Source organism: Papio anubis, chromosome 1 (assembly GCF_008728515.1).
Source record: "Papio anubis isolate 15944 chromosome 1, Panubis1.0, whole genome shotgun sequence".
NCBI lineage: Eukaryota > Metazoa > Chordata > Mammalia > Primates > Cercopithecidae > Papio > Papio anubis.
Window position 1 is genome coordinate 177,016,777 of NC_044976.1, and position 18,448 is coordinate 177,035,224.

Below are 18,448 nucleotides of genomic sequence, written 5' to 3' on the forward strand. Positions count from 1 at the left end.
ACATATAAAATATTTTTATTTTGTTATATTAAATGGAACAAACACTTTTCAGTCTTTATCCTGGAAATTGAAAATTTTACTTAAAAAAAAACCCCTCATTTTAAAACTTTGGCCAAGTTGTATACAGTTTATTTGGAGACACACACGCACACACAAACACACAGACACACACACACATAATTATTCAAGGGGAATAAAGGGAAGTTAATGAATTGAATTTTTTTGCTCGTAGCTAATTTACTCCCCATCTACTGTGGTAGTAAAATAAAAATTAAATATTTACAGTTAGCCTAAAATTATCATGTACCTATTACAATTAAATAAAATGAAAATTTAAAATGTAAGCTCAAGTGAAGTTTCCAACCTAAGCTTCTTTTAGCATTACATGTAAATAATGTATTTACCTGTTGCAACTTTCTTCTTCCCCTCATTACCATTTTTTCGTTTCCCTACATCGATATCTCTGTTACAAAGCAATAGTATCTATTTATACTATGCAGATCAGCTTCAATGATGTGAAGAGCTCACAGAAATCATAATAGACACATTTATTTGCATATTATCTTTCTGCTTCTGCAAGTAATATTCTTTCTTATATTGCTCGTATCTTTTATTTGGAGAGCTTCAAGTGATCTGGAAGAATCCCATTGTATTCCATAAAGGAGAGTAGATAAGCAGATGGTTTCCACATCTGCAAAATGGGAATGTTCATGGATTTCTGAAACTATATTGAAATTTCAAAATTCTCTGTGGCGGTTATATAATATGCTCCTTGAAACAAAGCATAGGCAGGAATGGACTAGAATCCAGGCCTTTTGCCAACAAGCCATTCTTTAATGCTATTGAGGTCATTATTTTCTCTATTTCATAAAGTCAACAACCTGACATTAAGGAAGCCTTTGCTATGCACGTTTCTTTCAACCTGTGTCTCTCTGTCTGTCTCTTTCTCTCTCCGTTCTACATCTTTTATTCAAATTACATTTATATGTAGTTACACATTAGTTGTTCTCTCTTACCTCCATTCTAAGTTCCTTCACTAGATTTTAAAAACCTCTTACCATATCAAATAGAGCCAAGGCCATCCATCCTTCAAGCTACCCATCATCAGAGCCATACCTTATATATTATTCTATTCCTCTCCATCACAACAAAACAAAGGAAGACTGATCGAGTGCCCTCAGCATTCTGGAATACAGTCTCCCCCATCACCCCAGAAGTACTACAGCATCTTACTATTCTTTAGAGAGCTTTGAAGTGGGTACTTTGATACTAGTGAGCACGTATGTTGGCGCAACTAACTTCTCCAGAACAAGAGCCTTCTCCCTCTGTGATTGTATGGATCCGCGCATCCTGCTAATGCTTACAAATGTCAGATTTATTCTTCGCTACAATCCTATTGAATATAACAAACTGGCCTCACCATAAGCATCTCCTGGAGGAACATATTGAAAACACAGTTTCTCTGGCTTCCCTCATGTGGATTCTGAGTCGGTAGGTCTGAGGTAGGGAATGGAATTTTCTACTTTTTATCAGGCAACTCAGGAGAATCTTATGACCACTAAGACAAAGGAAACACTGAGATTGGTATTTTTACCCCTATTTTAAGATGAAGACATGAAAGGTTTTCTGGAGACATACTGCTCAATATGATAACCATTAGCCATATGTGGCTATTAAAATGAAAGTTAACAGGCTGGGTGTGGTGGCTCACGCCTGTAATCCCAGCGCTTGGGGAGGCCGAGGCAGGCGGATCACAAGGTCAGGAGATCGAGACCATCCTGGCTAACACGGTGAAACCTCATCTCTACTAAAAATACAAAAAATTAGCTGGGCATGGTGGCGGGTGCCTGTAGTCCCAACTACTCGAGAGGCTGAGGCAGGAGAATGGCGTGAACCTGGGAGGTGGAGGTTGCAGTGAGCTGAGATTGCGCCACTGCACTCCAGCCTGGGTGACAGAGTGAGATTCCGTCTCAAAACAAACAAAAAAAAAAAAAGAAAAGAAAAGAAAGAAAAAGAAAAGAAAAAAAAAAGAAAGTTAACTAAATCATTAATTTTGTACAAGTATGTGAGATGAGAAATATGTTAATCTTCTTCACTACAGTAACCATTTTGCTACCCATATGTATCTCATAGCATCATGTTGTAATCCTCAATTATATATAATAAAATTTATTTTAAAAACTAGAGAGAAAAGAAAAATAAGTATTACGTTTTTCAGTCACACTAGCCACATTTCAAGTGTTCAGTAGTCCTATGTTACCAGTGACTGTTGTACTGACAGAACAGATATAGAACATCTCTGTCATCCCCAAAATTTCTATTAGACAACACTTCTAGTAGAGACCACATTTGTTAGCATGTGATGTTTCTGCTTCTGTGAGTAATAACCTTTCTTGGAATGTTTATCTTTTATTTGGAGAGCTTCGTGTACTCTGAAGGAATCCCGTTATATTCCCTTAAGGAAAGCAGACGAGCAGATGGCTTCCACATCTGCAAAATGTGTTCTAGAGACAAAGTGACTTGCCTACAGTCATCTAATTAATACATAGTGGAACCAACTTAATGAGGATTTAGACCTGCACCTTTCTGAAGTAGAACTTTGTGCCACTCTAAGTCCAGCTTTGCTCAGTGGAGACTGAGTTAGCTTGAGGGAAAGGATTGAAAGTTTCCTCTATGCTGAGATTGAAGCAGCTCTCTTCAGATGTTCCTGAAAGCCTAGATGTCTTCCTTTTTGGGTGGTAGGACTGAAACAGAACGGACCCTTTGAGAATGGCTTAGTATAAACCACTAATGGTACCATATTTGGGGGAATGCAGACAGATGACAGCCATTAATCTGACTGCACAATAAGCCAGATTTTCATCCATGGCAGCAATCCACCTCTTACCTACATCCAATCAACAGGAAGTTCACCTGGTTCAAGAGAGCATCTACTTTTAAAATGTTTCCTTTTCGAAATGTGGAAATAACATTTGCTCTTACATCTAGGCAGTCCTTCAGGTACTCGCAATGTTTCAGATTTAAATCAGTGGTTTGGATGCTGGAGTACTTGTATCTTGCAGAACCAATATTATTGAATGTTGGTTTGGTTTTCACCTATAAAAATCTGCAATGTACATAAAAGAAATAATATACCTGAATTATAATACAGAACTATAAGTACAATATCAATTATATGTAACTGCCATTTACAGCTTGTCTTTTATGAGACTATTCAATAAGCATTCCAACTGTATGCTGGGAATAATTCTTCCCATTCTGTTAACCCATAATAGTTTTAATAGAGTGCATGAGCTCAGGTATGTGGGCTGATATGTCTTGGGCTCTTACTAGCTTTCTACACCTATATAAATGATGCATCTCTCACTGGCAAAGACACAAAAGTTTGAGAACATGCTGATGAACCTGTGTGTAAATGACAATCTCCTATGATAAAGGTGGCAGTGCAAAACGGTGTAATTCCTGTGGAGGTCAATGTGTCCATTTTTATTAAAATTACAAATGCATTTCCTCTTTGACTTAGCATTTTCATGTCTGCAAATTTTTCATATATATATATATGTGTATATGTGTGTGTGTGTGTGTGTGTGTATGTACCTGCACTGTGTGAAAGGCATATATGAAACAATTCATTGGAGTATTGTGTATACTAGACAAAGGAAACTGCCCAAGTATCCATCGATAGGGGACTGATTAATCCAGTGGTTCTAAACTTCAGTGTGGGTCATAATCACTTGGAGGGCTTGCTAAAACACAGATTGCTGGATTGTACCTCCAGAATTTGTGATTCAGTAGGCCTGAAGCCAATGGGCAAGCAGAGCTAAAATCCAGCCCATGTTGTATTCTCCATTCATGTGGGGCTGGCTGCATCTGCCCTGAAGATGTGGCACCTTTCCATAGTTTGTACGTAAATGCTATACAGCTAGCCATAGTCTGAGACTCTATGAAAAAGCTGTCAATCTCATAAAAATCATAAATTTATTGTTATTCTGATAAAAATGCCAGCATTGTTTTTCCATAGGACTTGACATAATTCACCCTAAATTTATAAACAATTCCTATGTGTCAGTAAGAAGAAGATATATGGGAAGAGGATATGGAGTCACAGAATAAGAAATCTCAATGGCCAGTAAATATATGAAAGGTTGCTTACCCTCACTAGTAAGTGCAAATGAAGGCACCATTTTTCACCTGTTGAAACAGGCAAAAATGTGGAAGTGGGACAGTACCGAGAATTCCTGAGGATGTGGGAGGAGGTAACTCTTATACCCTCCTAGTGGGATGTGAATTGCGCAGCCACTTTGGAGGGCAGTTCGGCTATATGAAGTGCACGTGAAGATACTCACACTTTGCCCTAATATTCTTAACACACACTGTAGAGAAACTTGTATATATGCACCAGGAGATTCATGCACCAATGTTCACATCAGCATTGATTGTAAGAGCAAAAAGACAGGAAATACGTGAGAGGTCCATCAACAAGGAAACAAATTGTAGTATATGTTAGAATTATAAATAACAGTTAAAATAAGTCAACTAGAATTAAATAGGCCATGTACATGTGTGTGTATATATATTTACATATATATGAGATATATATCATAATGTGAGTGAAAAAAAAGCTGCAGAATGATAGGTGGAGTTAAGCTTGAACACATGGATAATAATATTGTATGGATACATACATATGTTGTAAGAGTCTAAAATGATTGACAGGAGTAAACACCAGTTTTAGCATAGTAGTGCCTGGTGATGTTGTGGGGCAGGGTGGAGGGGATTGCAAATGTAGCTGTAGTATTTTGTTTAAAACTTTTTGAGGCAAATGTGGCATAATATTACCATTTTATTTAGCTGGGTAGTAGGTATATATATTATTCACTTTATTATTCTGTCTGAAATGTTTCATGATTAAAGAAAACATGCACATACACCAAACTCTTGTTATAGTGGTCTATAACTCAGTGTATTTCATCTCTTGGCCCATATAAAGTTAGATACAGAGCACAGACCAGAGAAGCTTTGTTAAAGACTTTTTAAATACCATGCAGATGATGGGACTGGTTCATAGCAGTACCTTTTAACCTTGATTTTGTGCAAAACAGATTCTTAATCAGTAGATAAGAAAATCTACCTAATTAGTGCATTTTCCCAGGGAGCCTTATGGTATTAGCCAGCAAAGACTGCGGCTTTAATTGAGACAGTGATGCAACTTAATTGGAACACCTGAATGAGATTAAGGAGGGGTGAGTACTCATGTAAGGTCAGCTGGTTTCCCTGGTGCCCAGAGCTCTGCTGGGTCTATGCCTTTTTGCTGACAACCTCTGCCAACTGGGATGAAGCTGAGCCAAATGCTTTTACTGTCTTTCTTAGATCACGTAATGAAATGTTTTAAATACAGATTCCATGTATTTCAGCACGTATTATGAAACACTTTGGCATGCTGATTCTACTGGTAAACTTTAGAACGTATTACATAGAAGCACTAGATATTTACATTGCTTTTAACTTGTTATTGATGCAGGAGTTTAATATATATTAAGTGAAATAAATTGATAATTGTATTGAGACTCAATAATGTATTTTAATTGATTACATCTTTATTTGGGTTCTCCAGAGAAACATAACCAATGGGATGTGTGTGTATATGTGTGTGTGTGTGTGTATGTATGTATTATATATATTTATTATAAAGAATTGGCCCACACAATTATGGAGGCTGACAAGTCCAAGGTCTGCAGCTGGTAAGCTGGAGGCCCAGGAAAGCTGATGATGCAGTTCTAGTCTGAAAGCTAGCAGGTTGGAGACCCAGGAAGAATCCATGCTCCAGTCCATGTCCAAAGGCTGGAAACGACCAATGTCCAAACTCAAGGGATTCAGGCAGGAGAAAATTTCTTCTTACTCAGGCTTTTTGTTCTATTCAGGCCTTCAACTGATTGGATGAGGGCCATCCACATTGCCCAATCGGCTTTACTCAGTCCACCCATTCGAAAGTTAATCTCATCCTGAAACACCCTCACCAGCACACTCAGAATAATGTCTAGGCATCCCGTGGCTCAAACTGACATATAAAATTAATCATCAAAACATCTTTTTACCCAAATTTAAGATCATTTCACAAGGCTTCTGAACAAAGAGTTCTTATGTTCCTTTATTAATTTAAAAAAGTGCTTGAATTCCTCCATAAAAATTAGTGTAGTACTAACAGAGAAGAAAACTTCTAAAAATTGTCACTAATCTTTAACAAAGTTTTTTTTCTTAAATGTTCTATTACTAGTTTTGTGACCTTGGATCAATTAATTTCTTGATCTGAAAATAGGAGAACATTGGAAAGGACCACTGTGATCCCATCCAGCTCTAGAGGTCTGTAATCTTTGATCTTTTCATCAGTGCATGGGTGTTGGAATGTGATTGGCATTGGTATGTCTATGCTACCTGCTACCATCCAGATGAACTCAAGTTGCTTTCTTAGGTGGATTGTGGACTATAGTGGAATGTAGTCTCAGTTATTTACAGTTCTACTTCATACTTCATCTCCTTGGTGCGTATAATGACTGGTTAGAAGTAAGTGAATTTCACCTATGAGGCCTAGACTCCAAGCAGAGCTGATGTCATGAGATTCCAGCACATTTATTAAGTGCTAGGTGAACTCACTTTATGGAAGAGCAATTTCAATAGGAAAAAGCAGTGACTTTAAAGAACGTACTATCTACATAGTCAATACTATTGGATTTTCAGGTGGAGTTTTTTGCCTCTATTTTTAAGAGCATCGTGTACCATAGCTTTGGGGTAATTTTTCAACATACATTACTTAGGCATGTTAAATTTAGTGATTAACTGATCCAGTGACTGGCAATCATTAGATTGCCAAACACATAAAATTTGACTTTGTGATGAGCTATATTTTCAACTGTTCTAGGTCAGATTTTATTATTGGAGATGTTTGAGTTTTTCTCAGAAAAACTGTATCCAGAGACATAGTGCTTGACCGAATCATGTGGACAGTGGGTCAAAACCATTTTGGCATTTCACAAAATCTTGTGAGGATAAGTTAGAACATGCTAAAGTGATTTTCATTGATGAGTATTCTGTCAACCTTGTGAATAGTTTCAGAAAATGTTAGCTGGCTACAGAAATGTTGAATGGTTTATAGACTTTTTCCTGGACCCTCCCAAGCCTAGCAATACCACCTTCCATTTTCTAGCCAAGTTCACTCGTTACTGTTACACATATCCCCAGACTCACAAAATGCAAGCATATCTGGGCCCCAAACACAATTATCTAGAAAAGCATTTTTTTTTCACATTAATGGCATAGATTCTTGAGAAAGAAAAAATGTAAAATATAAAGCAAGCATTTCAAACAAATGTATGTCTGTGTGGAGAGCAGAAAAATGAAATGAAATAAGAAAAAGGAAAAAACATAGGAAAATAAGAGAGAAACCTAGAGGAGACACCACAGAACCTGATGTGTTGGAAGGGGAAATCATTGAAATTCCCAGGCTCATTGCCTGGCTTATTTTATGTCTGGTCTGATTTCTTTTAATGTGCATGTTGTGTTCATTTGCATGGTTGCAATCTTTAAGCAAAGAATATTTTCAGGATTTTGGAATAATCTGAGAACCTCTGATAAAATGTGTGCAGAAAAAATTTAATGACTATGATTAATCACAAAAAGAGCAAAGGGAATCTCATTATTTCAGTTTCTGAATTTCAGTTGTATGTTTTCCTTAAAACCCAGAAACGTCTAATGGGCAAAAACATTGTTCTTCTTCATAAATTCATAGTTCCTGTGATGCTCTCTGAAAAAGCAGCTGTATCAGATTAATTTTCTTTTTCACACTCTGCCTTCTCATTTTTGTAAAGAAAAAGACAGTTGATCTGTAGCTTCCTTGGGGGACATTAGACAGCTTAGAAAAATGGCAAAATAAACAAGATTTATTCTCATCAGATGTGTCATGAGAAAATTGGAGGCGTGCTGTGAGGTAATGACAAAATAATCTTGAAAATTTCCAAGCACTTCTTCCAAGTGGAATGGAAGGAAATTTAAAGTCAGCTTTCATCTATTTACAGCTGAAGCAAGATGTGGGCATATGTATTTTTCTAACAATACAATTGGTTTCCTCCCCTAAAAAAGAGGAAACCGGACTTAAGGTCTCAGAGTTCTAGAAAGGTATCCTCTGGAAAAATTGACCACAGTGGGATTTTAATTTTTCTGTGGAATAAGGTACTGGGAATTGTAACATGAAATGGTAGTGTGGTTTTCCTCTCTGTCCATCTTCTCCCATTTCTCTTACTTACATTAACCTGTGAAGGTATTGTTCTAGTAAATGCATAGTGCTGATGGGACCTTAATTTATTTCCGTGGTCATTTGCAGAAAACATTGTTTTTGCCTCTGCTTACCCACTGGAGCTGGTGTATACTCTCTTATGTAGCATCTGTAAGTATATGAAGATTCATTGAATGCCTTTGGTAGGCTAAGCTTTCTGTGGCCATATTAGAGATACTGGGCTTGCTTTTAGAACAGGACTTGGGAAGAACTTAGGGTCTCTCACAGTTCACTGCAGGTTTTGCTCACAGAATTTGGGACCTCTATGAGGGTAAGTGCTGGAAAGCAGGAAATGATGCTTTATTGTATGGTCTTAAGCATGCCTCCTTTCCATCCAGTTGCCGGCTGAGCCCTAGGAGGGTCCTGACTTGGCTTTGGTATATTTCATATAAGCTCTTGGGAGCATAAGTGTTTGTTTGTTTCTTTTTGCGGATTAATATCCAAAGTAAATCACAGAGAACTTAAGTTGGTTTTTATGTCTTTTATTTTTAACTCAAGGTGGGATTTCTACAGGGTAGGCTGCAGAATCAAGGCTCCCCGTGAATCATTTTACATTTTCCTAGGAGAGACTGTTCAAAATCCTGACTCTCAGGCACCAATAATAAATGTGCTTTAAAAACACACATACACCCCCTTCAGTTCAATTATGGAGAATCCAATTTATCCCCATTCTCTAAGGCATTTACCAGAAGAAAAAGAGAGTCCTTGGGCATTATTCTGTGTAATTAGATTTTTACACCCCTGTATTGTGAATTGGGATTTCCAATTTCTCCATCCTAAGGTGTGAAGTGATGGTGCTTAGCAACCTAAGACCGTAGCTGATGCTATAATTCATCAGGACTTTTAAACTGTTATCATTTGAGAAACTCTGGTGAAAATAAACAATAGTGGATATTGTAATTTATTTTATAAATATTAAATCTATTTTATTTTTTAGAACCATTTGTCTTGTTTCTCAAAATTAATCTTCACCTGAAACCTCAACAGTTTTTAAGAAACTGTGCCAGTGGCCTGAACAATCTTCTCATATGTGGATTTTCCTCAGTTGCCAGGAAATAACCACCTGGTTAAAACAAACTTATTTTTATTTGTGTTTCTGTATGTTTCTCCTTCATAGTAACAATCAAAATGTAATATCTGAAAATTATGATTTTTTTTTTTTTTTTTTGAGACAGAGTTTCACTCTTGTTGCCCAGACTGGAGTGCAATGGTGTGATCTCAGCTCACCACAGCCTCCGCCTCCCAGGTTCAAGCAATTCTCCTGCCTCAGCCTCCTGAGTAGCTGGGATTGCAGGCATGCACCACCACGCCCGGCTAATTTTGTATTTTTAGTAGAGACAGAGTTTCTCTATGTTGAGGCCGGTCTTGAACTCCTGACCTCAGGTGATCTGCCCGCCTCAGCCTCCCAAAGTGCTGGGATTACAGGAGTGAGCTACCGCACCTGGCCTAAATCATGATTTTTCTGGCAATGTTGTAGGAACAACCAAAGCTAAAATGTGAATATAAAATATAACAGTCTCAACTATTTTTAAAAAGAATTGAAAAAAGATTAGCAGAAAATGTAGTAAAAACAGTGTTTGGATTTTTGTATCTTTTTACACTTAATGAGTACATGTTTGTGCTTTTCTAAAAGTAATTGAAATAGGAAGCTGCATATTTCAGAGAAGATTGTAGGATGTATCATCGTTGTGATGACATTGAGAATGTTGGGGGAACGAGGCATAATCTGCCATAAATGGTATCTTCCAAGAAAGACTACTGGTAAACAGTAGATTTGAGTTGATCTGCTTCAGGACTGGGAACTGGTTTTAAAAGAATCTTCTAGAATGAGAAAATATATGAATTTGTCAGGCTCTTCGGACTTCATAAAAGTTTTACCCAGAGCCTTATATTTGCTGTAGTTTCAGACTGGTTAAGGAAAACAGACAAGCCAAGAAAGGATTTTGTTTGTAAATTATTTCCCACAAATAATTTCATGGACAAAACTCATTTAAAAGCTCGAAAGGAATTAACTTGTAAGAGTCTGATTTATTAATATTATTATTGTTATTATTTTCTATTTTGAGATGGACTTTCACTCTTGCTGCCCAGGCTAGAGTGCAATGGCACAATGTCAACTCACTGCAACCTCCACCTCCCTGATTCAAGCGATTCTCCATCCTCAGCCTCCCAAGTAGCTGGGATTACATGCATGCGCCACCACGTCCGGCTAATTTTGTATTTTTAGTAGGGATGGGGTTTCTCCATGTTGGTCAGGCTAGTCTAGAATTTCTGACCTCGGGTGATCCGCCTGCATCGGCCTCCCAAAGTGCTAGGATTACAGGTGTGAGCCGCCGCGTCCAGCCAAGAGTCTGATTTTTTTATAAACAGATATGAATTGAATTTCAAATGTGTGTGTGCGTGTGTGTGTGTGTGTGTGTGTGTGTATTTATTTATTTATTTATTTATTTATTTTGAGACAGGGTTCTTGTTTTGTCACCCAGGATGGAGTGCAGTGGTGTGATCATAGCTCACTACAGCCTCGAATTCCTGGGCTCAAACAATCGTCTGCTTCACCCTCACCCCATCCCCACCACTGCCGAGTAACTGCAACTACAGGTGTGTATCACCACACCTGGCTAATTTTTATTTTTATTTTTTTGTAGAGTCAGGGTCTTGTTATGTTGTCCAGGCTAGTTTCAAACTCCTGCACTCAAGTGATCCTCCCACCTTGGCCTCCCCGAGTGCTGGGATTACAGGCATGAGCCACCATGCCTGGCCAAGAGCGTATATTTTTGGTAATTAATATTCAAGCTGAAAACTGTACCTTTCTCCTTTCCTGGGGCATTGGCATGGGTTTTGTTGATAGAATGCATTGTAGCTTGTTCTTGAATATTTACGCAGCCATTCTTTCATTCATTCAACAAATAATTGCTGAGTATATAAACACAATATACCCTTGGAGGAGAGATAAGCTATATTTGAACAGCTGTAGTAGAAGTGGTACACAATTTTGGGAGAATGCCAAAGAAGGTGTGATTGCTTCCAGCTGGGGAGATTCAAAGAGGCTTCTACTCGGGTTGGGACTGTCATGTGGGCTTGAAGGGTCTGAAAGTGGCTAGCAGGGGACTTAGGGGGAGAAAGGAAGAGAGGAAGCACAGGTATGCACGGGGCAAGAAGGCTTAAGTTGAGTGAAAGAAGTGGAAAATAAAGACAGTTGAGGCGAGATCCCAGGCCTTTGGTACTACGATGAGGGGTTACTACCCTAGGCAATAGGGAAACACTGAAGATTTTTTTTTACAAAGAGAATGATATGATCTTGCAGCAGCATGTTAAACGAAAGCTGCCAGTCCAGGACAACTCAGAAGGTTGTGCCTCTATGACTAATGAGGTGTGCCCCTTCTGACTTTCAAAAGAGTGTCTTAGTAGCATCAGTGCCAAGATTTGGTTCTGAAATACAGTTCCCCATTGTAACATCTGGACCTTTGTGTAACTCATGCTACCTTTGAGTGGGACCAAGGTGGCCAGCTTTGATTTAGCCTTTCCTGTTCTGCCCCATCAGCCCTGGACTCCGGCCACTTCTCAAAACCGGCCTCTGCCACACACACCTAGCTTTGGCTCATTCGCCATAATCCTCCAGGAACAGCTGTGGTACTCCCCCTCCCACTCTGGTTTTCACTTTTTTGTTCCTGTTTAAGAGCTGAGAGTTGCTGTTTTTGTTTTTCTCCTCTGTCTCCGCTGTGATGCTGAAATAGGTTAGATTCAGAGACTTTTTTTTTTTTTTTGAGATGGAGTCTCGCTCTGTCACCTAGGGTGCAGTAGCACGATCCCTGCTCGCTGCAACTTCCGCCTCCCAGGCTCAAGCAATTCTCCTGCCTCAGCCTCCCAAGTAGCTGGGATTACAGGTGTGCACCACCATGCCCGGCTAATTTTTGTATTTTTGGTAGAGACAGGGTTTCACCATGTTGGTCAGGCTGGTCTTGAACTCCTGACCTCAAGTGATCCATCCACCTCAGCCTCCCAAAATGCTGGGATTGCGTGAGCTACTGCGCCCAGCCCAAGAGACTTCTATAATGTCGTTGAGAGACAGTAGAGGCTTCATTGAACGTGTGGTGGTTGGGATGGGGAAAAGGAAATGGGCTCAAGAAATTTCTGGAAATAAAAGTGGCAAAATCTGATGACTGGATCTGAGAATGGGGGAGAAGGAGTCAAATGAATGCTGAGTTTTTGAGTCTGCATAGAGTTAATGGCTTCAAAGGGGCCAGCAGAGATTTTTCTTAATTTTGCAAAGGTGAACTGAAGCTAAGTTATATGGACAGAGTAGTCAAAGAGGTGTGTTAGTTTGCTTCCATTGCTATAAAGAAATATCTGAGGCTGGGTAATTTATGAAGGAAAAAAGTGTAGGGTGACCGTGATGGCTCATGCCTGTAATCCTAGCACTATGGGAGTCAAGGCGGGTAAGTCATTTGAGTCCAGGGATTTGAAACCAGCCTGGGCAACATGGTGAAACCCTGTCTCTACAAAAAATACAAAAATTGGCTGGGTGCAGTGATTCACACCTGCAATCCCAGCACTTTGGGAGGCCGAGGCGGGTGGATCACTTGAGGTCAGGAGTTCAAGACCCCCGACTAACATGGTGAAACCCTGTCTCTACTAAAAATACAAAATTAGCCAGGTGTGGTGGCGCATGCCTGTGATCTCAGCTACTTGGGAGGCTGAGGCAGGAGAATCACTAGAACCTGGGAGGTGGAGGTTACAGTGAGCCGAGATGGCGCCACTGCACTCCAGCCTGGGGGATAAGAGTGAAACTCTGTCTGGGAAAAAAAAAAAAAAAAAAATTAGCCAGGTGTGGCAGCATGCTCCTATGGTCCCAACTACTCAGGAGGCTGAGATGGGAGGATTGCTTAAGCCTGGGAGGTCAAGCCTGTGGTGAGCTGTGATTGTACCACTGCACTCCAAGCCTGGGTGACAGATTGAGACTATCCCCCCCCCCAAAAAAAAAAAAAAGAGAGAGAAAAGAGGTTTAATCGGCTCCTGGTTCTTGGTTCTACATCCTGTAGGAAGCATAGTGCTGACATCTGCTTCTGGTGAGGGCCTCAGGAAGCTTACAATCATAGCAGAAGGCAAAGGGGGAGCAGGTGCATCACATGGCAAGAGCTGAGCAAGAGAGAGGAGAAGGTGCCAGGCTCCCTTCAAACAACCAGCTCTCAAGTGAACTAAGGGAACAAGAACTCACCTATCCCCAAGGGGATGGCACTAAGCCATTAATGAGGGATCCGCCCCCATGACCCAAACACCTCCCACCAGACCCCACCTCCGACATTGGGGATTACATTTCAACATGAGATTTGCAGGAGGCAAAAGATCCAAACTATATCAACTGGCTTCTTTCAGTGTCAGTGATGATTACCTTGAAGGGTGTTATGAGCAGCTTAGGGTCAAGTGAATTATACTAACGCAATGCCTAGCTCAAGCTGAAACAAACAAGTAGGATTAGAAATATGTGCCTGTGCCAAAAATACTGGTATATCAAAATGTGGAAGAATCCCTTCCATTGCTTTTAGTCCTTCCATTATTGAGTAATCTCCTTTCAGTATAAGACCTGGCACTGTGTTTTATAAACACTTTAGGAAAGAGAATGTGATACTAAATTTGGTGGCAGGGATATGAAAGGAATTCAGTGCTCAAGAATCTGAAAACTGTGATGAACAATGTCGTTTCAGCTGAGGTTATTTTGTGTAGCCCCTGTGGGCTGATCATTTGTTTGAATGTTTTCATTGTGGAATATTAAATAGTAGTCAACATTGATTGATCAACTAATATGTGTCAGGCACTGTCCTAGACAGTTTTCAATATACAGAATATTTTGTTTGCTCCTCGTGAAACCCTGTGATGTGGGCATCTTATTATCCTCATTTTGCAGGTGAGAAAATTGAGGTCAGAGAGAGCTCAATGAAACACAGCCCCTAACTTACGCTTTTTGCTTCAGTTCATGAATGTTGTTGTTTTATGTAGTTAGTTTTAATTCAGGAATGCACGGAGGGTCTTCTATGCCAAACCTTTGTGAAAATGTAGGTTGTATTTGTTTGGAGCCTGTGATGGGTGGGGTAGCTCTTCTGTATACAGCAGGGCAGGATGGCCCTAGTGCAAGTCACAGTAAGCAACCTGCTTTTTTTTTCTCCTTAATCCCTTAGTTCAGCTTGAGGACTTTATCCTGGTGCTTGCCTAAGGGACACCCGCGTCACCATTTTAATTATGATCAATTATGGAACATTTTCTATGTGCCAGCTATCATGCTGAGCACTTTACAGAATTAGTTCATGGAATCATTAGAATAACCTTATGAGGCTGCTACTCTTGTTTTCTTCATTTAACATGTGAACAGAAAGAAATAACTCACATGAGATCTCACAGCTGGCAAGTAGTAGAGAAGGGATTTGAACCTGTCTGACTCCAGAGTCCATCTTCCTAACCACAGTGGTATTTTGCTCCAACATCAGACTGTTTTTTTTTTTTTAAATTAGAGATAGGGTCTTGCTATTTTTCCCAGGCTGGAGTACAGTGGTGCAATCATAGCTCATCACAACCTCAAACTCCCAATGCTCCTGCCTCAGCTTCCCAAAGTGCTGGCTTACAAGCATGAGCCACCAAGCCAGACTGTCCCCTGCCTCAACACCAGACTTTGCTCTCAGTCTTAGGATCCCTACATTGGGTACTAATTTATTTGGATGTAGATAGGTTTAATCTAAAATCCAGATCCACTTGCCAAATAACTTTAGGTTTCCCCCCAGAATATATGGTAGTGTTAGCTATATCATACGTAGTTTGAACTAGTTTTTAGATTAATTGCCTAAAGAAGCTGCAATTGCTTCTTTATAAACGCTACCTGGTGGATGATGTGTTACTGGGACAGTATGCAGATATTCAAATCACAGAAGCATTTTTCTCATATATCAGAAGAGAGCATTATGACACCTCACCAGAAGCAGGGCGTCCCTGGGGGAGGCTTGGTGATGTGGCAGAAAATCAACTTTCAAAGCTTTATAGAGTTTGTCATAAAATGACATCCACCTCCTTTCATTTCAATCCAAGTGCTTTCAAGAGTACAAAAATAAACATTAGAAATTAACAGGCTGCTTTTCTGATAGACCAAACAGTAGCTACTTGGACCTAAAGGGCAAATTTTATTCATCATGTATATGTTTTCGTAAAGTGAGATTTGTTCTCATTGTGGGAATTCCCACACTGCCCCACTCCTATGTAAGAAAATTATAGACAAGCATAGAGAATGATGCTGCATAAAAGCTGATAGCATAATAACCAATTAGAGGATTATAAAGCCTGAGTATTTTAAAGTGTTATGCAAATACTGATTAATAGTAATACCATAAACTCACACAGCAAGCAAAAGCATGCCTGATTCAAATTATAGGAGCTTTTATTTGCATTTCTACAGAATCTATTATTAGTGGGTCTCAAAGCACCTTACAAGTAATAATTATTAAAGCTCATAAACCTGACCAGTAAATTTCATGTTATGAAGTAAATATGAAAGAATTCCTCTTTACCTCACATATATTATAAGACCTAAATTCCCAAACAAAAATAGGATTCTCTGCATATGGAGAATATTCATACACTATGGTGTCTTTAGCTATGGTTCTATAGGCTTAGAAATGGGTTGCTATGGATTCAAGGCTTTCCTATTGAGTACCTCAATTTATGTAGTTAGAACTCTTCACTTATTTTTGAAATTTTACCTACGTGATAGCTCTAAACAAATCTTGCTAGTATATTTTAATATCTCTCAATTGACTATAATATCAAATTTTAAAAGCAAAAATGATGTCAAGTTCACGTGCAAGTACTTTAAAATATTTTGGAATATTACATGGAGTTTATTTTTCCTCAAGCTGTACCCTGTTCTGTGGACTCATCGCTTATGAGCACAATCAGTGAAGCCTGTGTTTCTTTCTATACCCTGCAGCAAGCAGTTGAAATGTTGTAAGGGTTTCTAATCTGCATGAGAATGCTTCTACACCCTTTCTCCTCTACTCCTCCTCCTCTCTTCCCTCCTTTGCAATTCCCGTACTCTCTAAAGCTAGCACAGATTGGAAAGGCAAGAATGTTTCAGGTGTCTGACTCTCCCTGTCCCTCCATCTCAAGTCCTCAAGCTTCCCCCACATTCATACTCAGTTTGATTTACTTCTGGTGCTGAGAGTCTGTTTAATATATTGCAGTTTCTAGTCACTGTTGTGAGGCAGCTGGACTTTCGTACTGTACTTATACTTCAATGGCACGCAGATCCAAAGAAATGTGTGGACTAGTGAGCACCTTCCTTTATAATTAGGATGCTGGAGCCTCGAGAGTCGAATGACTTGACTGAGGCTGTGCAGCTGGTTTCTGCCTCACAGAATCGGGGCCAGAGCTCAGGTCTCTAGGCTCTTAAACCAAAGTTTCCCCTTCTGTCTCGTGGTAGTTATATACTGCTTTGAATCACACACACAAATTTTGAACCAGAGACACTGGAGCAGAGTGAGAGGAAATACTTTGCTGATTTTATCCAGGACGGTGAGTCACAAGGCTAGAGGTGGAGCCTCAGGGATCTGAAGAAAAAGGGAGTGATGGCCAGATGTGGTGGCTCACGCCTGTAATCCCAGCACTTTGGGAGGCCGAGGTGGGCAGATTACCTGAGGTTGGGAGTTCCAGACCAGCCTGACCAACATGGATAAACCCCTCTACTAAAAGCACAAAATTAGCCAAGCATGGTGGCACATACCTGTAATTCCAGCTACTCGGGAGGCTGAGGCAGGAGAATCGGTTGAACCCAGGAGGTGCACGTTGTGGTGAGCCGAGATTGCGCCACTGCACTCTAGCCTGGGCAACGAGAGGGAAACTCCGTCTCAAAAAAAAAGGGAGGAAGTGATGTTCTTGCAGAACTGAAGGGGTAGACCTGGGATTATCATTTGGAGGAAGGAGCTGAATGACTGCACGTCAAGGGGAATAAAGAGCGAGTTGAAGTGGAGACAGGGCAAGGTAGAAGAGCAGTCTTAGGAGGATTAGAAGGATGGTTGAGTTTATGGCCATGGCGATAGGTGATTGATGGAAAATAAAGCAAAACTCAATAGGTTATGGGATGGATGGTCCTTAGGGTCTGTGAAGTCTCTCAGGATGATGCCGGAAGGAGAGGGAGAGATGGGGCATGTGCAGCAGGTAGCAAAGTTCTCCAGGAACACAGACCACTGGCAAATCCCTGGGAGACAGGGGTGACTGGAGGGATGGAAACAGAGAGACTGGAGGGATGGATTTTGGAACTCTGTAGCTAAGTGTAAATTCTGTGCTATACTTCAGAATTCTAATTTTCATATTTTTCTAGGGAAAACTGAGGCTGCCATCAAAAACTTCAGTCCCTACTACAGTCGTCAGTACTCTGTGGCTTTCTGTAATCATGTGCGCAGTGAAGTAGAACAGCAAAGAGATTTAACGTCACAGTTTTTGAAGACCAAGGTAAGCCATGGATATTTGGTTTACATGGTTTTCCCCTTGAAGAAGGCTATATAGCACACAATATTTCTGAAATAAACAATAATTTGAATGGCAGTTTTAAAAACTCTGCTCTAAAGTCGTTTCATACTCAAAAAACTCTATTTGCCTAGAAGTTGGAATGTATGATTTCTTTTTGCTGATAACAATCCATATAAAAAGGAAATTAGCATGAATCCAATATTGTTATGTATTTTTCCCATATGGATGCTTTGTTTGTATCAGAAAATTTGACTTGCTGTCATGAAGTTTTGGTCATTGATCAAATATGAGTTTCTCTTTGAACCCCCTAATTTATTCTTACTCCTTTGCTCCGTTATAATAAGTAACACCACCTCAACAAATGTTTGTTAGCACCTACTATGTGCTAGGCTATAGTCCAAGAACTGGGGAATTAAGACAAGTTCTCTGCCTTCCTGGAGTTTATATTCACATGCAGGAAACAGACAACAAACAAGCTAATATCAGATGACATCAGATAATAATAAATGCTAAAAAGAAAAATAAAGCAAGAGACTTATTTTATTTTTGGGATGGAGTCTCGCTCTGTGGTTCAGGCTGGAGTGCAGTGGTGCAGTCGCAGCTCACTGCAACCTCTGC

General features: G+C 39.7%; 1 protein-coding gene across 3 annotated transcripts in view; it reads left to right on the forward strand.

Annotated features, from left to right (window-relative positions):
- NIBAN1 (niban apoptosis regulator 1) overlaps positions 1 to 18,448 on the forward strand; it is a 173,075-nt gene that overhangs the window by 54,373 nt on the left and 100,254 nt on the right. For all 3 annotated transcript variants that reach the window (XM_009191726.3, XM_021929511.2, XM_003893397.4), the window contains one exon: positions 17,682 to 17,812. In XM_009191726.3, the coding sequence (XP_009189990.2) occupies positions 17,682 to 17,812 (131 nt within the window). The remainder of the gene's footprint in view (positions 1 to 17,681; positions 17,813 to 18,448) is intronic.